The following is an 18,816-nucleotide window of genomic DNA, read 5'->3' as shown; positions in this document are numbered from 1 at the left end:
GCTGCACTTTCCTTTTCCGTGTACACAGGCAGGGAAATGCTAGCATTGTAACTTAGGCTGTTGGGTTCCTCCGATCTCCAACTGTCAATAAAATGACTACAGATGAAGGAGTGCAGCTTCAGCTCAGAGACTCTCGTGCTGTCATTCTTGGAGAGCAGAAGCCACAAAACATCCAGTTGCAACCGAATTTTTTAAAATTCAGCACTTTCCACGACAACACAGCAACCAAATATGTAGATGCATGCTTCTGTCTTTCAAAAAGTCGTGCTCAGGTCACCCGCCACTCATCCTTGTGTGGAAACCCGTAGAAATGAATCGATTTAAGCACCCGACGAGTTCGCGTAGCTGCCATTGCAGCCAACAACGCACCATGTCTCGCCAGACTTGTTTGGCCAGACTTCGTTTCACCGGATGTATTCACACAACTATCCCAACTTTCTGCTCTCCTGAGGACGCACATCATCTAAACATTAGGATTTCCTATTTGCACACAAACCAACAGCACACTTCAATGTGCAGGCAATGTGCCAGCCCAGCAGGTGCATTCCAGCAATGAGCGAAGTGCCGAGAGGCGGTGCCACCCGTCCAGCTGTCTGGTCCCTATACAGGGGTTCTACTGTATTGATAATATCAAGCCACTCAAAATTTCAGTAAGGCATCTGAAGCAGTGCACTATGCTGCGATTGCCAATACAATATAAAGAATGTCCTTTGCATGCTTTCTTTGTGAAAAGAAAAAATGCACTACAGGGTACTCCTTCATTATGAAGCCTATAGTGATAGCTGGCTACTTCTCTTCCCCTCCAAAAAAATCTGGGTTAGTCAAACAAAATTTGTCCCAGAATATTTTAATATGATAAGAAATGCTCAATTATAAGAACCCGTTTGCAAGGCTTCATGACACAGCCTGGTGAACTTACTTTCCTTTTATAGCATTTAGTAGCTATGGGAAAGTTGCCCATTGAGTCCTTTGTCCACATAAAATAATGTCATTAATGATGTCAGCTATCATGTGATCATGTATGGCCCATTGTGTAACGCTCTGGAACGTCAATGAAAACTCTTGGCATGGTGGCTGCCTAGTACCACCTGTTTACAGGAAAAAAGAAAATGCCAACAGCTTAGTATAAATACCTTTTCTGCATGCAACTTCTTTAATGACCTCATATAAAGTTACCTGAAGTGTGGGCTGCACATGCATTAACTGAACCTGTAAACCAGGTATGCTGAAAAGAGGCCTGGCCGCATGAATAAGACAAAGGCACTGCCAGAAGGCCCACCCATGTCAACTTATCAAGCAGGCCTTGACCTGTTCCCGAATATATGATGATACCGCACTGTGATGACGAATATATGATGATACCCGCCTGTATTCCATTGAGATTTGGCACTGTGGAACACCTTGTTTGCCTATGCTTGAATCCAAAGTAAGAAATAAACTTGCAACATTGTTCACTCAAAATTATGAGTTTCACTGATGTCCAATGCATAACCATACTGCATTATTACATGCAATACTATCAAGTGATACTGAAAGTTGAATTACATTGAGTGAACATTGCTGCAAATTTTTGTTAATTTTTCACTGCCAGCCCCCATTTCTTATGTGGCTCTCCAATTTTACACTGAGCCAATAAAACTAGCTTGTAAACAATACACTTTGGATGAGACATGCATGCAATGCCAAGTAATCTTGTTCTCACACTGAACTATGGTAACCACAATCAGCTGATGTTCTGCAAAACAACATTTAAAATATGACTGAAAAGAAAAAGAAGTTTATACCTCAATTTTTCCAGTCAGGCATAAGAAACGAAATCTGTATGAACCAGAATATAATTGAACAGTGCTCACGCTGTCAAATTACAGGAATATCAGTAGCAATTTCACAATCAACTCCAGAAATGAAATGAAGAGTGCACAAAATTGTCTACATGAGAAAGAAATCAACAAAGAGGGATACTCTAAACACTCAGCCACAAGTTGTTCAAATTCTTTATTTTGCAACAGGCTCAACTTTTTATCAAAAAGATGAGATTATATCAAATTAAATACAGCATTAACTGCAGCAACCACAAGTTTCACTTTAAGTGCATAGTAGGATATTGGCTATTAGTAGTAAAACAAAATTTGAGTGGTACCAAAAAGTCTTGTATCAGCAGGCTGTGTAACCACCATCGATTGGTAACACTGTGCCAGTGACCATGGAAGAGCGCTCACTCAACAGGTAGAGGACCACATCACAGACCTCTTCAGGCTCTGCAAGCAATGAGCAAGACAAACAAAAAGAAAAATCATTTGGGCCCTGTCAATTACCTCACAGGCACTTTTGGGGAACTGAAATAATTTACTAGAATGTTGCTTGATTTTCTTCCAGAAATATGAGACAGGTGGGTTTGCACGCGCTTCTGACACAAGCAAATAATGGGTGCTGACAGCAACTCCTCAGAGAGCACTGGTGTTTAAGGCTGCTCACTAAATCACCTTTTAATATTACTGGAAACATCTTGTCACGTCTATGCTCAGGTGCAAAAGTCGAGCTATTTACTTGAGTTGCACAGGTCTTTACATTCTCCTTGCATGAAAAGTTCAATTTTTTAAAATTTATTACGAGCAAGTAAAAAAAGAAACCTCTACTACGAATGAACTTCCTGCCAAATAACTTTGCAATGCTGCTAATAAGCCAAAAATAAATGAGAATATTTCATAGGCACATGACTGATGACTAAGGGTACAAAAGACTTTCTATGAATGCTACGACACACTTTTGAATTAAAGGTTCTAAGGCCACCCTCTTTCAATACTGTGCTTATAGAATATGTAAATGAGGGATGCAAGATTTGTACAGGGTGACAGAAGATAACAAAGCCAGTGAATGAATTTACACAGCACTGCCACATTAAGTTTGAAGCAAGGGAACTTCAATTCATTAAAACTAAGAAGAGTAACAAAATAGACCTTGCTAGTATGCTCCTGGTTAGTACAATTTCCCGATTTATACACTCAAAATCATGACTGATAAAAACGTCCCAATACTACAATTTTCCAACGAATATGAGTGCAACTTTGCTAAATTACGATGGCATAGTACACTTCACAACCAACTGCAGGCACGCTAAGTGTGGGCAGGGCAAGCCAAGGGGCACACAACATCATATGACGGCTGGTGGCAATCACCAAACAGGGCAGCTTCTCTGCAGTGAGCAGTATGACAGTGTGAAGCACCCGAAAATCACAGCAATGCGCAGACTTGCGATTAGGCCAAGCCTGGATGCCCACAAAGTGGAAGAGCAAGAGTTGCAGTGGGAGTCATAGTGTGGGGTCTCCTCAACACGTGAACGCAATTGGGTGAAGTGCCCAAACATACCAATGGTGACAGTGAAGAGATTCCAGCTACTTTCACCGTTGCCCTAAATATTTTTTGTGCTATGAGCCACCCTAATGAGGATAGCAGTCCACAAGCATCAGAAAGGTCCTTAGACCTTGAGCAAACAGGGCGTGCATTGAGAGTTTGTGCTGTGTTCAGAAGTGTTGTTTTCACCGTTTCCATCCTGTAGCGATCGCGGAGAACCGCGCATCCCTCCGAAACATCGCATGCCGCGATGGATGAAGGGGACAAAAGTATTCCTTCTCCTCCGAGGATGAGTAACCCAAACAAGCTGCTCGATAGTGCCGCGTTTCCCTCTTCCCTCGCCGGGTGCAGGAGCGCACCACTAGGCGGCGCAGAGAAAGGACAAAGGGCAAGATGTGCCGAGATCGGCGGGAACAAGCTGCGGCCGCAGAGAGACGACAGCGAGCTGCGGCAACGGGAAGATGCAAGGTAAATACCTCTATGCTTTACTTCCTTTGTTGTCACCATCTTGACCTTCAACCATCAGGCCCCATCCAAACGGATAGGGTCGCCAGCAAGATCCTCACCAGCGTTTTTGGGAAGACCCAATAAATATCTGGTCCCGGGCAAAAGTCCTGTTCTGTGCTGTGTCGTACTTCACATTACCACTTTGCGGCCGTGAGAACGACTGCCCATGGAGTGCGATAGCGGGAGCTCAGAGCTTGCAGCCTAGACCTCAGAAGAGGCTCGACGACCTAGTAAAAACCCCCACAACCTCCATCTGATTTGTTATAATGGGTGGAACCAGAAGTGGCATTACACATTCACTTCCTGCCATTGCTCGATATGGCAACCGAATTGAAATCCAATTCCAGTGTTTTTACCAATCAGATGACTCGAGGTGAGGGCGAAAAATTTACAGGGGTGCAATTAAAATTCCTTACATGCGGAAATGCGAAAGCATTGCGAGTTCCATGCTTATTTTTGTAATGAGCTCGTATTGTCATTTCATTGCTTTTCTGGCGTCTACAAATTTACTTTTACTTCACTCTTTACTTGGTCTTATCAGTTTTTCCTTTTTTTGTTTAATACTAATTTATTTGTTTTCACCCTTCTTTATTTCATTTTGTTTCAAAGATTTTTGTCTATATACTAAAATTTTTTACTTACTACCCCTGTTGCCTTTTCCTTCAGTGCCCTCAGGCATCCTTAAATTAGACAAGGGGACATTGTGGACTGGTTTGCCGAAAGTCGGCGTAGAGTAGTGGTTTTCGCACTGGGCTGGGGAATGGAAGGACGGTGGTTCGAGTCCTGGCGTGAACACGATTCACATATTTTCCTTATTTTCTTCTTTTTGTAGTCACGAGGACATGGCCCGGTGAAAACTCGTGTGCATGCCACTCATGAGGCAAGAAATGTTTTCGCATTAAAACAACATAAACAATGAGAATTCTGAATATGAACCCAGGTGCTGACTGGGCTTTACATGAATGGAATGTGGCAACAAATACCTTCTAGTTCTTGAGCAACATTTTTCAAATTCTCAGCTGTTTTCAATCATGCTTTCCGCAGAATAATAGGCTTTTCTATACATTACTGTAGAAAACATATCAATGAGGCTCTAATTATTTTGATGCACTAGCAAGCACTAAGATGACGTATTGCATTTAATTACTCTCAGCATTAAGCTATCTCACGAATGGAATCCCAAACTGAAAGCCTCTTTCTATGGTAGCCACCTATAACGTTTCTTAACTGTGGCTTTAATTGAATGCTGAAAAAAAAAAAAGAAAAAAACACACACACACACACACACACACACACACACACACGCAAACGAATGAGCAAAGCTAATTGAACAGCATGTCCGAGGCTACAGCCTCAGCTGGCTATCACTGCCCACAGGGAAAAGTTAATTATGATGACAGAAATGATGCAGCACTAAGCAAGACTTGCTGTTTCTCGATAAATTTTTCCAGCAATTTTTGCATCTTCATCAACAAGGTGACCTTATGGCAATATTTCTAAAAGCCAAGATACAGTTCATTGTTGAAAGAAGTATTATATATCCCTACACTGACTGTGGAGTAGCGAAGGTGGAGTTTAAACCACCAAAAGACATTTTATTTTTTAATGGAAGATGAGCCAAAATGTATTTTATGTGTTGGGCAGACCCTACCCACTGCAGTCATCCTGACATAATGCCATAAAACACTTGAGCTGAACTTGTCAGGAGCCAGAAATGATAGCTTGTGAGGAGCTTGGCTGATCCAACTTTGCTAAGAGTAAGCAGCAGTAAAATTAAGACAGACTTTCCACAGCGGTGTTTAGTTGCTGCACGGCTATGTGAGCCCTTTTTTGTCTTGATGCATACAGGGAAATTCTCGAGACAGCAAAAATAGCGATACACCCGTGGTTATGCGGTTGACCAGTGCTGGGTAGCCCACATTATATGTTTACAAATGCTGCATTTGATTTCAATGCTGTTTCCAAGAATAAGTGCATCCTGCTCTGTTTTGTGAGGCTCCAACGAGACCATTATGATGCAGTATATGGGTTGACACAGAGCATCTTGTGGAGCAGAACAACTGCGGGCAGCATCCCGAGAGTGTTCATTCTCTGTTCTATCCGCTGCATGTTTGTGGCTTTGGCCTGCTGCATACGTGGAGTGTTCTGACTCTGCTCTGGCTACATCCATTGGCTGGCCCTCTCATAGCATGGCCAATGTGTCACACCCCTGCTGGTGGCTTTACCATTCAAAACTTCCACCGCCGCTACTGTGCAGTCGTGCAAAATGCGACACCATGCTTTCATTTCACGATGATGTCTTGAATGGCATTTCAAGGAATTTGGCACCATCTTGTTGTGAGCGTGCACCCCGAAAGTCTCACCGAAGATAAACTGGCATGGAAGGTTGGTAGCTAGGAAGTCTGCGTATTTATGCTTCATGCACCAAAAGTACAGCACCCAGGAAACAGCGGAGTGGGTAGCTGTAGCCTTGTAGAAACCATTCAGCACTCACGCTGGCTTTTACAGAGGCGGTAAAAATGGCAATAGCTTCAACTCTTTGCATCATTTCCCAAGTGACATGGCTATGATATGGAGAAGCCACCCTAAGCAGCATTTAGTCTTTCACTGCTGGGCACTAGCAGCAAGGGGAGGAAAGCATGGGCCACTTTGGTACTGGATAATTTCACAACCTCTCCCACATCTGCTTTATGTAAATAGAGAAAGATTGAGAAAGCTCTTAAAGGAACAAATGTCCCTATTTCTCCCTTTATACCTTTAGAATTTCCTACTTGCCCGACCATTGCAACTGCCGTGAACATTGTTTGCGATTTTTGTTAGCACCGTAGACCATGTTGCCTCAGGCACTACTGCCATCTCTATGGCACGTTCACTTTTTGCATCATATTCCTTCATGTATTAGTGATGCTAACGCAGTGTTCGGTTTTGTGCTCGTGACCTTCGAAATGGGGAACAATGTAATGAATATGATGAGCCCTGCTACCTCCATTCATTTTTTCAGGCACTGCCTGTAATGCTGGTGCTGTGGATCATGAACTATTATGCAGGCACTGCTGCTGAAGAATCAGTAATTGTGCTTGATCCGCAGAAGAGCTGGCGCATTGTGAGAACCGATTACACAATAGTGTGTTAACTGAATTCTATTGGTGCCCCCTACGTTAATGATAATTATGAGCTGGTGCATGAATATGGTTTGCTTTCATGTGGTTACACAAATAATAGACAATTTTTTTCAAATAACTAAGATGTTAAAGTAGATTGTCTGTGCATTTACTGCATGCAACCAGTGTGCATGAAATTATGCGTTAGAAATGTTGGCCACACAGTCTGAGCTTGACCGAAGACGTCTAATGCACAGCCACACATTTAGATTTGTACTGTACAGAACACTCTAGTATATGCACGTAGAGTACTTCATGCAGGAATATCGCTTTTCGACTGAAAGTTACTTTAATACAGACAGGAAGTATGTCAATAAGAACATGCAAATTGTGTTCTCTGTTCTTCCAACACTGTCGAAGTCGGGTAACATAGATGGCGAGCACTGCAACCAATGTTAGCATGCTGCTACAGCAAAGAAAGGGTTAAGGAAGCAGAAGCGAAGCACGGCACGCAGCTGCATGCAGGTCAGGTGGACAATGTTCCACCCACCAATCAGACCTAGCAGGCGGGCCAGTCTGCCACTAAGAATGTAACTGAAGGATGGTTTGATGTTGGGGTGTGTAATTCACGGCCAATGGGAGGCACAGGAGCTTTCATAGCTAGGCTAGCAGCCCAGTGCAAAACAGCCAAACCAACCAGTGCCCACTGCTCGTTTCTCGGCGGCCTCTGAAAATGCAGTGAGTGCATTGAAAACGATGCTAAAACTTCGAAAAAGGTCTCCCCAAGACTCACTTCAGTTGATGTCCCTTCACTGACTAAACTGCGCTGCTCTTGCATGCATTTCTGGCAAGATGTTGTTTTATTAATCCCAGTTGCATCAAACTATTGTATAACTTTTTGTTGTTGAGGGTCTGGCCTATATACATTTACTTCAGCACTGTGTCAATGCTTTCAAATGGGGAAGAGCACTCAGAGCTACAAGGGGGCGTCCCATTTGGATGGACATACCAGACGTATGTTGAATTGCAAAGAAATGGGTGAAGAAGCAGTGCAGAGGAGATGATGCACGCTGTACCGTGCTTTTTGACCTTGGCTTGAATTAATGTTCCTGATATTACTCTCCCACCACAAAACTTGACAGTGCTACCAGTAATGCCTGTTCCCATCAAGACTGAACTGCCTTCGCAACGTAGCAAGAGCACTAAGGCTGGTTTTAACAGGTCATGAGCACTGGTCCAATATGCACCCCCTTTGGTGCAGCATGTCACTTCTAAGCCAGACTGAAGAATATATACTAGGTGCAAGCTACACCTGGTAATATTTTTTTTTATGCTCATATGCTCGTTACCATATTTACTGTAATGAACCTACTCCCAGTTTTGCCGCTGAGAATTGAAAAAGTCTTAGTGCATCTCTTCGTTTCGCTCCGTTGCCAGTGCATTTCTTGGCAGCGTGCCAAGATGCTGCGCAGCGATACCATCCCAGTGAATATGTATCTTTTGAAGTAAGCTCTTGCAGTGAGGGAGGGGGGGGGGGGCGCACTTGGCACAATGCCAGGGCCCTTGACTGGTAAGCTAGCACTAGCAGCTACTCGCTTGGCTGGCCCGGTTGCACAAGCATGCTGGTTTTAGTACATGCAGCGATTGGGCCCAGTGGGCACTGTCCATTGCCACAAATTCATTGGAACGCGTGGAGTGTGAAGCAGTGAATGAAGGTGTCTTAATCGCAGCTGACCGCATGCTTTCGTTGGGGACTGATAGGTGAGAGGGTGGACAACTCTCGCATAAAAATGTATTTTTTTCCCGCAAAATGGACCCTGCCCCCAAGCTGTCTTAAATTTTTCTTGAGAAAAGGTGAGCTCATTACACGAGTAAATACGGTAGTTTCCATGCAGAATGTAAGCATATGGCTTCAAAAACGTGTGCTGAGATGATGTCAGGAAAACAGTGCAGAGATAGAATGTAGGAAGAGAGCAACGCAGTATGAGCACTGTTTATGTGGACATTCCTTATGCAAAGACAAATACAAGAAGGTATGAGGGTGCTAAATATAATGCACAAACAAGAATGAACGCTTATGCTGAAGAGCTCGAAGGGAAGCAACCCTGATGCAGAACCAGCTCCACAAGAACCTCATTTGCTTATTCATAAACACTGCCCACAGGGTATAGACCTTATGCAAAATTGCTGCCATCTATCGGCCGCCGCGCACGTTTCCGCCATGTTCAAGGGTAGCTGCATTGAGAAGCGGCAAGCGGCATAGGGGGTTGCGCAGCCGGCTGCATTATTGCTCGCTGTTGCCGATAATATCGACATATTGTTGTGCCCCTTGTTGTGCGCAACGGTGCGCCTGAATTGTAAAATATCTTATATGGCGTGCATTGGAAGATTGCAAATCAGTACCTGGTGCTAAGGCAGATGAAATATATCACTCACGGTGTGTTAAATTTGCCTGCTGACCGACTGCGCATCACCCTTTCGCATAAAAGATGTGCAAGAGTGTTGTTCCTGATTTCCTTGTTGCGCCAATTCACCTCAGCTTTTAAGGTGTCATGCATAAAAGTTGTCAAGAGATTTCGCCCGTATGTATATACGTCCAGGTATACAGATAGAACAGGTTTCGGCACTTCAAAGGCTACTGCTCTCTTAAATTCCAGCGCGATATTCAATATAGAATGCGAACTCGTCTACCGTGAGTTCGCATGATTGTTGTTGTTATAGTGATGGTGATCACCGGTCTGTTTGCTTTTTTTTATTAGTGCGAGATTTTTTTTCTGCGAGTTGTGTGAGGTGCATCGAAAAGAAGTTACGCCTTAATTTAGACCATGCCAGTTTTCTTTTCTCCCATCCATATCACTGAATAATGCTGTTTCTTCGCTTAACCTTCATGGCGCGCCACGAAAACAGTGTAATGAGGTAGGGATTGAAACTGTCAACCATTTGACACTATCCACAGAGCAATATCGTTTGTAGCAAGCCTTACCGCGCTTAGCAATGAGGTTTGCCACTGCGGCTATTGCAGTAGAAGCAAGAATGAGCACACACATGTCTTCCAACTTTATTTTGCCTAAAAGTACCCAGCCCTATACATGTATGCATCACATATTCTGTATGCCCATTGCTTGGTACATTCTACTACTTCCCTGAATTGCTGCTGGCAAATAATGCTTGTTGTTTTGCAATATGGCAAAAAAAAAAAAAATCCCATGCATCACAGCTCCACACTGAAAACATTCGTGTTCTTTCAGGTGCCAACTGACTGGACGCCAAATAAATTCGGATTTTGCAAAATATGTTTCGCAGCTATAAAAAGAAAACCGCCATTTACCATTCAACCCGTATACGTTCGCTAATTTTCCGCAAAACGATTTCGTGAAGAATGTCGCTAGTGTTGAACATCGCCTGAGAACACAGTGTGATTAGTTTTTTGATTCAATATCTTCACAAGCAAAAAAAGCCATTAAACCTCGTTTGCCTCCCCCCCCCCCCCCCCCCCCATCTCACTACTGAGCTCGTCCCTGACATGGTCAACGAAAAAAACTGAAATATTTCAATTCCATCAAGAATTACAGAAAGAAAAAGAAAAAATGCGGTATTGGAAAGGAGAAAGACTTTGCCGCACAAACTGCGCATTGCACAAAGCACTGCTTGAATACGTGTCCACGAAGGAGCTTGAAATTGCGTCTGGGTATAAGGCAGACCTCTGCTATGTGACTTCGCAGGCAGCAGTATCTGCTATATATTGATTTTCATGAAATAGAACCACGATGTGACGGCAACAGGAGCTACATATCTGAGGAGGATCAGCGCGCATGGAATCACGTCGTTGACCTGTCGTGTTTTGCCGGCAAATTCACTTAATTGGGAATTTTAGCCAGTAACAAAGAATATGGGATCTGCTATTGGGTTGATTACATGCTAACGGGATACATCAGCTGCTAAACTTTCAGACAGAGGATGGGAACAGTAGTGTGTGCGCTTCACTGGGAACTGTGAAGGTCCATCAGAGCGCAGTGTTTATTAGGCATCAGTCCTATAATAAAAAAAAAATAATAAGAAATAACATTAAGCTCCTTCGTGTACGCTAATGACATCGCAGATATGCTTTACACCTGGAAGCAATATCAATATGTTTTGCACTTTCATGGACACGTATTTGAGTAGTGTATCAAGGAATGCCCCGGAGCAACAACAAAGGTTTTGCTATTTGTAGCTATGCTGTTACCACCGTTCGCAAGAAGTTTTGGCAGAGCAGTATCGCTTCACGAAGTAAAATTGGAATGTAGGCAGCGTGGACAAATCAGTCGTCTATTATTCCGCCATTTTTTGCTTTGAATGCAAACAAATACACGGAAATCACAGCACAAAGCAGACGCAGCTAATGCGACAGTAGCAGCCGTAAGCGCAGCCGACGCACTCAACCCTTGAACATGGCGTCGCGTAGCGTGGTTCGTTGAAGGTCCGATAGATGGCAGCAATTTTGCATAAGGTCTATAGTGCTCCCCTTCATGGATCACTGCCTTGTCGTGGCGGAGGGGCTTGCGAAACTCGATGAAGTCGTGAGCTCTGCTGTGTAGGGCCACCCAAGATAGACAGGTCACGGCAGAGAGTTCTGACAAAATGTGATTCACTGGAGAAGGTAATGGCAACCCACTCCAGTATTTCCTGCCAAGAAAACCCTATGGCCAGTCACAATACCATTATCGATATGGCGCCGGAAGATGAGCCCCCCAGGTTGGAAGGCGTCCCACATGTTACTGGGGATGAACAAAGGGCGATTCCTAGTAGCTCCAGGACGAATGAAGCGGCTGGGCTAAAGCCAAAAGGACGCTCAGTTGTGGATGTGTCGGGAAGCGACCGGAAAGTCCGATGTTGCAAGGAGATATATCACATAGCAACATGGAATGTAAGATCTATGACGCAAGGTAAACTGGATATCGTCAAGCGAGAAATGGACAGATTGAACATTGATATCTTGGGTATCAGCGAGCTCAAGTGGACCGGAATGGGAGAATTTAACTCCGGCGACCATTATGTCTTTTATTGTGGGCACGAATCCAAGAGAAGGAATGGGGTCGCTCTCATAGTAAACAGAAGAATGGGCAAAGCAGTGCTAGGGTACAACCCCAAAAACGACCGAATGATTTCACTTCGGATCCAAGGTCACCCTTTCAACATAACAGTTATCCAAGTCTATGCACCGACCACTGCTGCTGAAGAAGCTGACGTTGAGAGATTTTATGCGGACCTACAATGCCTTTTAGACCGCACCCCATCATCAGACGTCGTTTTTCTCATAGGAGACTGGAATGCTAAGGTCGGGAGTGAAGAAATATCCGGAATTACAGGCAAGTTCGGTCTTGGTGAGCCAAATGAAGCTGGGCAGAGGCTAGTAGAGTTCTGTCAAGAAAACAACCTGACCATAGCGAATACTCATTTTCAACAGCACAAGAGGCGCCTGTACACATGGATTTCACCGGACGGTCTGTACAGGAATCAGATCGATTATATTATTTGCCGGCAGAGATGGAGAAGCGCTATACAAGCAGTAAAAACAAGGCCTGGGGCCGATTGTGGCACCGATCATCAGCTTCTCGTTGCCAAAATTAAGCTTCGATTGAGGAAAACGCAGAAAACTAGAAGGCCTTTCAGGTATGATCTGGATCAGATTCCATTAGAATATGCTGTGGAAGTGAGGAATCGATTTCAAGAATTAGATCTAGAAGACAAAGAGCCCGAAGAGATGTGGACTGATGTTCGTGATATAATACAAGAAGTTGCTACTAAGGTAGTTCCAAAGCAAAAGAAATGCAAAAAAGCAAACTGGTTATCTGAAGAGGCTTTGCAAATAGCTGAGGAAAGGAGGATGGCAAAAGGTATGGGGGAAAGAGAAAGATACAAGGTTCTCAATGCGGATTTTCAGAAAATAGCAAGGAGAGATAAGAATGCCTTCCTGAACATACAGTGTCAAGCAGTTGAGGACAACAGCCAATTAAGGAATACAAGAGCTCTGTATAAGACAATCAAAGATATCAAAGGAAGCTTCTGTGCTAAGCTAGGCGTGATAAAGGACAAACGAGGCAAGGACCTCACTGAAGCCTCAGAGATAAAGAAGAGGTGGCAGGAATACACAGAAGAACTGTACAAGAAGGACCCGGATGTGCAAACCCAACATAGGACGGTTGTGATTACTGATGTCGAGCCGGGCATCCTGAAGAGTGAAGTTGAATGGGCCTTAGCCAGCCTTGCTAAGAACAAAGCTAGCGGAATTGATGGTATTCCAGCTGAGTTGCTTCAAAACCTCAACCACGACGCTGTTAACACACTGCATACATTATGTCAAAAGATTTGGACAACCCTGCAATGGCCACAGGATTGGAGAAGGTCAGTTTACATCCCCATTCCAAAGAAAGGCAGTGCCAAAGATTGTTCCAACTACCGCACGATTGCGCTTATTTCGCATGCTAGCAAGGTGATGTTAAAAATCCTGCAAGGTAGGCTGCAGCAGTATGTGGATCGGGAGCTTCCGGACGTGCAAGCTGGGTTTCGCAAGGGCAGAGGAACTAGAGACCAAATTGCCAACCTTCGCTGGATCATGGAAAAAGCAAGAGAGTTCCAGAAACCCATTTACTTCTGCTTTATTGATTATGCGAAAGCGTTTGACTGCGTAGATCACAGCAGATTGTGGCAAGCTCTCCAAGAGATGGGAGTTCCAATTCACCTCATCTGTCTCCTCAGGAACCTTTATGAAGGGCAAGAGGCCACAGTCAGAACTGGGCATGGTCTTACTGATTGGTTTCCGATTGAGAAAGGGGTGAGGCAAGGCTGCATACTGTCGCCCTGCCTATTTAACCTATATGCAGAGTGCATCATGAGGAAGGCCGGTCTGGACGAGTCATCAGCTGGAGTGAAGATTGCTGGAAAACGTATCAACAACCTTAGATATGCGGATGATACCACTTTAATGGCAGAAAGTGAAGTGGAACTCAAGAGACTACTGATGCGCGTACAAGAAGAGAGTGAGAAGTTTGGGCTTAAACTGAACATTAAAAAGACGAAGATCATGGCGTCTTGCCCTATCAAGTCCTGGAGCATCAATGGACAAGAAGTGGAAGCTGTGACAGATTTTCTGTTCTTGGGCGCCAAGATTACCTCGGAAGGAGACTGCAGCCATGAAATTAGGAGACGCCTGCTTCTGGGAAAGAGAGCAATGGTTAGCCTTGACCACCTAGTAAAGAGCAGAGACATTAGTCTGCCAACCAAGATCCGTATAACCCGTGCTATGGTCTTTCCAGTTGTGATGTATGGATGCGAGAGTTGGACTGTGAAAAAGGCTGACCGCCGAAGAATTGACGCGTTTGAATTGTGGTGCTGGCGAAGACTCTTAAGAGTTCCTTGGACTGCCAGAAGATCAAATCAGTCGATATTGTCGACCATAAACCCTGACTGCTCATTGGAGGGTCAAATTCTAAAGTTAAAGCTCAGCTACTTTGGTCATCTGATGAGAAGAGAGGAGTCGCTGGAGAAAGATTTGATGTTGGGAAAGGTTGAGGGTCGCCGGAGAAGGGGTAGGCAGCGAACGCGATGGTTAGATGGCATTCTTGAGGCATTGCAGATGAAGCTACGTGATGTTAAGAAGATAGTGAGAGACCGGAAAGCGTGGCGTGACATGGTCCATAGGGTCACGAAGAGTCGGACACGACTGAACGCCTGAACTGAACTGAACTGATAGTGCTGCTTCCAGGAGAACAGCCACACATGCACTTAACAATAAGATGCGATTTATGGTAAACTGGAGCACATTACAAAAAAGAATAAAGGATTTCAAATATACCATGGTGCATGATCACTGGTATTGTAAGTTATGTGGATCAGTCCTAGGCAATAACCTGAGAATGGCTTCAGCAGAAAAAAAAATTTTGCTGGTTAGGCTACCACTTGACATGAATAATTCAGCAAGGAGCTCTCATAGCAATACAAGCTTAGTATCTGCTTTTGTTCTTGCTGGGCTGTTATACTAGATGAGTAATATGTGTATTATGCAAATGGTTTCTCGCTTTTTTGTGCATGTAGTCACTACACAGATGATTACGACGAATGATGTCTCACTATAAAAAATAAAAAATAGTGTAACTGAAAAACTGTTGTATTTCCTTAGTTCAACAGTTTGAAAGTGCTCACAGTAGTTACTTGGGCAAAAAAATTACACCAGATGGGCAGTTGACTCACATCATAAATGTTTGGGGCTTAAATGTACCCCCCCAGACAGAGAAAAATAAAAAAAAATTAGTCCTTGATGTGAATAACAATGTACTTTGATGGTCCCGGAAGTGAGGCAGAACTGCTACAGAGCACAAAATATTTACTCATCTTCTTCAAAAATGGTGACTTTTCTTTCTTTAGCGCAAGGACTTGTGCTGGCAAGGAAATAACTAGTGCTACAAACTCGGCAGGGTCAAAGTGCTCGATGATAAGGTGCATAATATCCAGAAATGTGGCGCAACAAACACAAACACAAGTGAAGAGACACAACACATGCGCACACTACCAACTGTATTATGGATCTGAAAACACTTCCTCTTCACCACTCCTCTTCTTCTACACTCAAGTACATCTTCTCATCTCCCTCTTCTTTGCCAAGGGGATATTGGCACTTTCCTCCCCGCAGAACATAAACATCTTCCAAGCATGGCAGTCACCAATTCTACACACACTTGCTTCTCCACACCTCTGCTTTGCCCAGAAACTAATACCACGCTGGACAGTCACAAAGACCACCACATAGTCACATAGTTACACACTAATAACCACCACCACACATGTGCAGTAGGACATGTCCATCCACAACACATAACTTGTGAAGTCCGTATGTATTGAAAAACTATAACCTGCCAACATGTCCATCCAAAAAACATCACTTGTGAAGTCCCTATATATTGAACAAACTGTAACCTGCCAACATGTAAGGTGCAACATTTTGCAGGGATTGAACTAACAGCGTCAAGTCTAAAAACGCCTACACAGGATATCAGCTGATATGAGTGCCAGGTTTACACTCGTGCACAAATTGTTCCGCACGGTGGTCACCATGACATACATACGCATGCTCGTGTGAATGACACTTATTAGGGCAGCAAATCAAGCGCTTCGTAGGTACTCTGCCTTGAATAGAATGGTCAAATCATTGTACGCCAGCCAGAATGCCCAGTTACAAGAAGATGGATGATGAAAATAGGGGGAGAGAATCAGGTTGCTACAAAACAAGATTGAAGACAGTGCTCCAGGTTGGCATAAATGTGAGGGCAGTCAGAGTAAAGACTGTAGAGGCAAAGACTGCCGAAGAGCGTCATGCTGCACCTCCTGAAGGATTAGCACCCAGGGTGGTACACCTTTTCCTCTCATGTGCAACGTCATTACTATCACAACAGCTGTGTAGTAGTGTCCACTGCAGGACACTCCTCCCTTCCAAATGGCCAGCAGTTACTCCTGGTTAGTGCTGGCAGTGGCCGCATTATTCTAGCAAACTTGTTTAGCTCTGCCAGGATGGAAGCTTGGGAGAAAACCGCCTCGGTTTTCTAAAAAAGACGTTACTAAACCTGACTCTCAGACTCCTTCAGTAATGCTTTACTATTTTTTGTACACATTTAAACTCCATTTGGCCGCAATAGACCTTATGCAAAACTGCTGCCATTTATCGGGCCTACAGAGAACCGCGCTATGCGATGCCATGTTGAACGGCTGAGTGAGTCTGCTGCGCTTATGGCTGCTGCCGTTGCGCTAGCTGCGTCTGCTTTGTGCTCTGGTTTCCGTGCTATTTGTTCGCATTCAGAGCAAAAAATGATGAAATAATAAACGACTGACATGCCCACACTGCTTACATTCCAATTTTACTTCGTGAAGCGATACTGCACTGCCAATACTTGTTGCGAACGGTGGAGCCTAGCTACAAACGGCAAAACCTTGGTTGCTGCTCTGGCGCATTCCTTATACACTGCTCAAATACGTGTACATGAAAGTGCAAAACATATTGATATTGCTTCCGGGTGTAAAACATGTCTGCGATGTCATTACGCTGTGTCATCCGCCGCAGGATGTTTTTGAGTCCAGCATGGGCAAGGTTCAACTTGTAACTGATCCCAGCGCTTGGCCGTGGTCACTGTCGTTTCATATAGTACGGTGTACGAATACGCGTACACAAAGGAGATTAATATTGTTTTTTTTTTAATACAGGTCTGATGCCTAATAAACACTGTGCTCAGATGAACCTTCACAATTCTCAGTATAGCGTGCACACTACTGTTCCCATCCTGTTCCCATTCTCTGTCTGGACGTTTAGCCGCTGATGTATCTCGTTTAGCGTCTAAACAACAATATAGCTGATCCCATATGCTATTGGCTAAAACCTCCAACCACGTGAATTTGCTGGTGAAACATGACAGGTCAACGACGTGAATCCATGCGCACTGGTTCTCCTCAGATATGTATCTTCTGTTGCCATCACATCGTGGTTCTATTTCGCGAAAATCAATATATTAGCAGATACTGCTGTCTGCGAAGTCACATCGCAGAGGTCTGCCTTATACCCAGACGCAATGTCAAGCTCCTTCATGGACGTGTAATCTAGCAGTCCCCTTCATGGATCACTGCCTTGTCGTGGCAGAGGGGCTTGCGAAACTCGATGAAGTCGTGAGCTCTGCTGTGTAGGGCCACCCAAGATAGACAGGTCACGGCAGAGAGTTCTGACAAAATGTTATTCACTGGAGAAGGTAATGGCAACCCACTCCAGTATTTCCTGCCAAGAAAACCCTATGGCCAGTCACAATACCATTAAAGATATGGCGCCGGAAGATGAGCCTCCCAGGTTGGAAGGCGTCCCACATGTTACTGGGGATGAACAAAGGGTGATTCCTAGTAGCTCCAGGACGAATGAAGCAGCTGGGCTAAAGCCAAAAGGACGCTCAGTTGTGGATGTGTCGGGAAGCGACCGGAAAGTCCGATGTTGCAAGGAGATATATCACATAGCAACATGGAATGTAAGATCTATGACGCAAGGTAAACTGGATGTCGTCAAGCGAGAAATGGACAGATTGAACATTGATATCTTGGGTATCAGCGAGCTCAAGTGGACCGGAATGGGAGAATTTAACTCCGGCGACCATTATGTCTTTTATTGTGGGCACGAATCCAAGAGAAGGAATGGGGTCGCTCTCATAGTAAACAGAAGAACGGGCAAAGCAGTGCTAGGGTACAACCCCAAAAACGACCGAATGATTTCACTTTGGATCCAAGGTCACCCTTTCAACATAACAGTTATCCAAGTCAATGCACCGACCACTACAGCTGAAGAAGCTGACGTTGAGAGATTTTATGCGGACCTACAATGCCTTTTAGACGGCACCCCATCATCAGACGTCGTTTTTCTCATAGGAGACTGGAATGCTAAGGTCGGGAGTGAAGAAATATCCGGAATTATAGGCAAGTTCGGTCTTGGCGAGCCAAATGAAGCTGGGCAGAAGCTAGTAGAGTTTTGTCAAGAAAACAACCTGACCATAGCGAATACTCATTTTCAACAGCATAAGAGGCGCCTGTACACATGGACTTCACCGGACGGTCTGTACAGGAATCAGATCGATTATATTCTTTGCCGGCAGAGATGGAGAAGCTCTATACAAGCAGTAAAAACAAGGCCTGGGGCCGACTGTGGCCCCGATCATCAGCTTCTTGTTGCCAAAATTAAGCTTAGATTGAGGAAAACGCAGAAAACTAGAAGGCCTTTCAGGTATGATCTGGATCAAATTCCATTAGAATATGCTGTGGAAGTGAGGAATCGATTTCAAGAATTAGATCTAGAAGACAG

The 18,816-nt window shown here is 44.3% G+C and overlaps 1 protein-coding gene across 1 annotated transcript in view; it reads right to left on the bottom strand.

The window, feature by feature from the left end:
- Nucleotides 1-1,976: 1,976 nt before the first annotated feature.
- LOC146202312 (L-xylulose reductase-like) overlaps nt 1,977-18,816 on the bottom strand; it is a 46,050-nt gene continuing 29,210 nt past the window's right edge. The window contains exon 7 of the mRNA XM_084588074.1: nt 1,977-2,258. Coding sequence (XP_084444200.1) covers nt 2,155-2,258 — 104 coding nt within the window. The 3' untranslated portion in view covers nt 1,977-2,154. The remainder of the gene's footprint in view (nt 2,259-18,816) is intronic.

The sequence above is a fragment of the Amblyomma maculatum genome, chromosome 1 (genome assembly GCF_055883805.1).
Source record: "Amblyomma maculatum isolate TAMU_Amacu chromosome 1, ASM5588380v1, whole genome shotgun sequence".
In the NCBI taxonomy this organism is placed as follows: Eukaryota; Metazoa; Arthropoda; class Arachnida; order Ixodida; family Ixodidae; genus Amblyomma; species Amblyomma maculatum.
The sequence above is the reverse complement of the archived record's forward strand: the minus strand, read 5'-3'. Positions and strand labels throughout refer to the sequence as shown.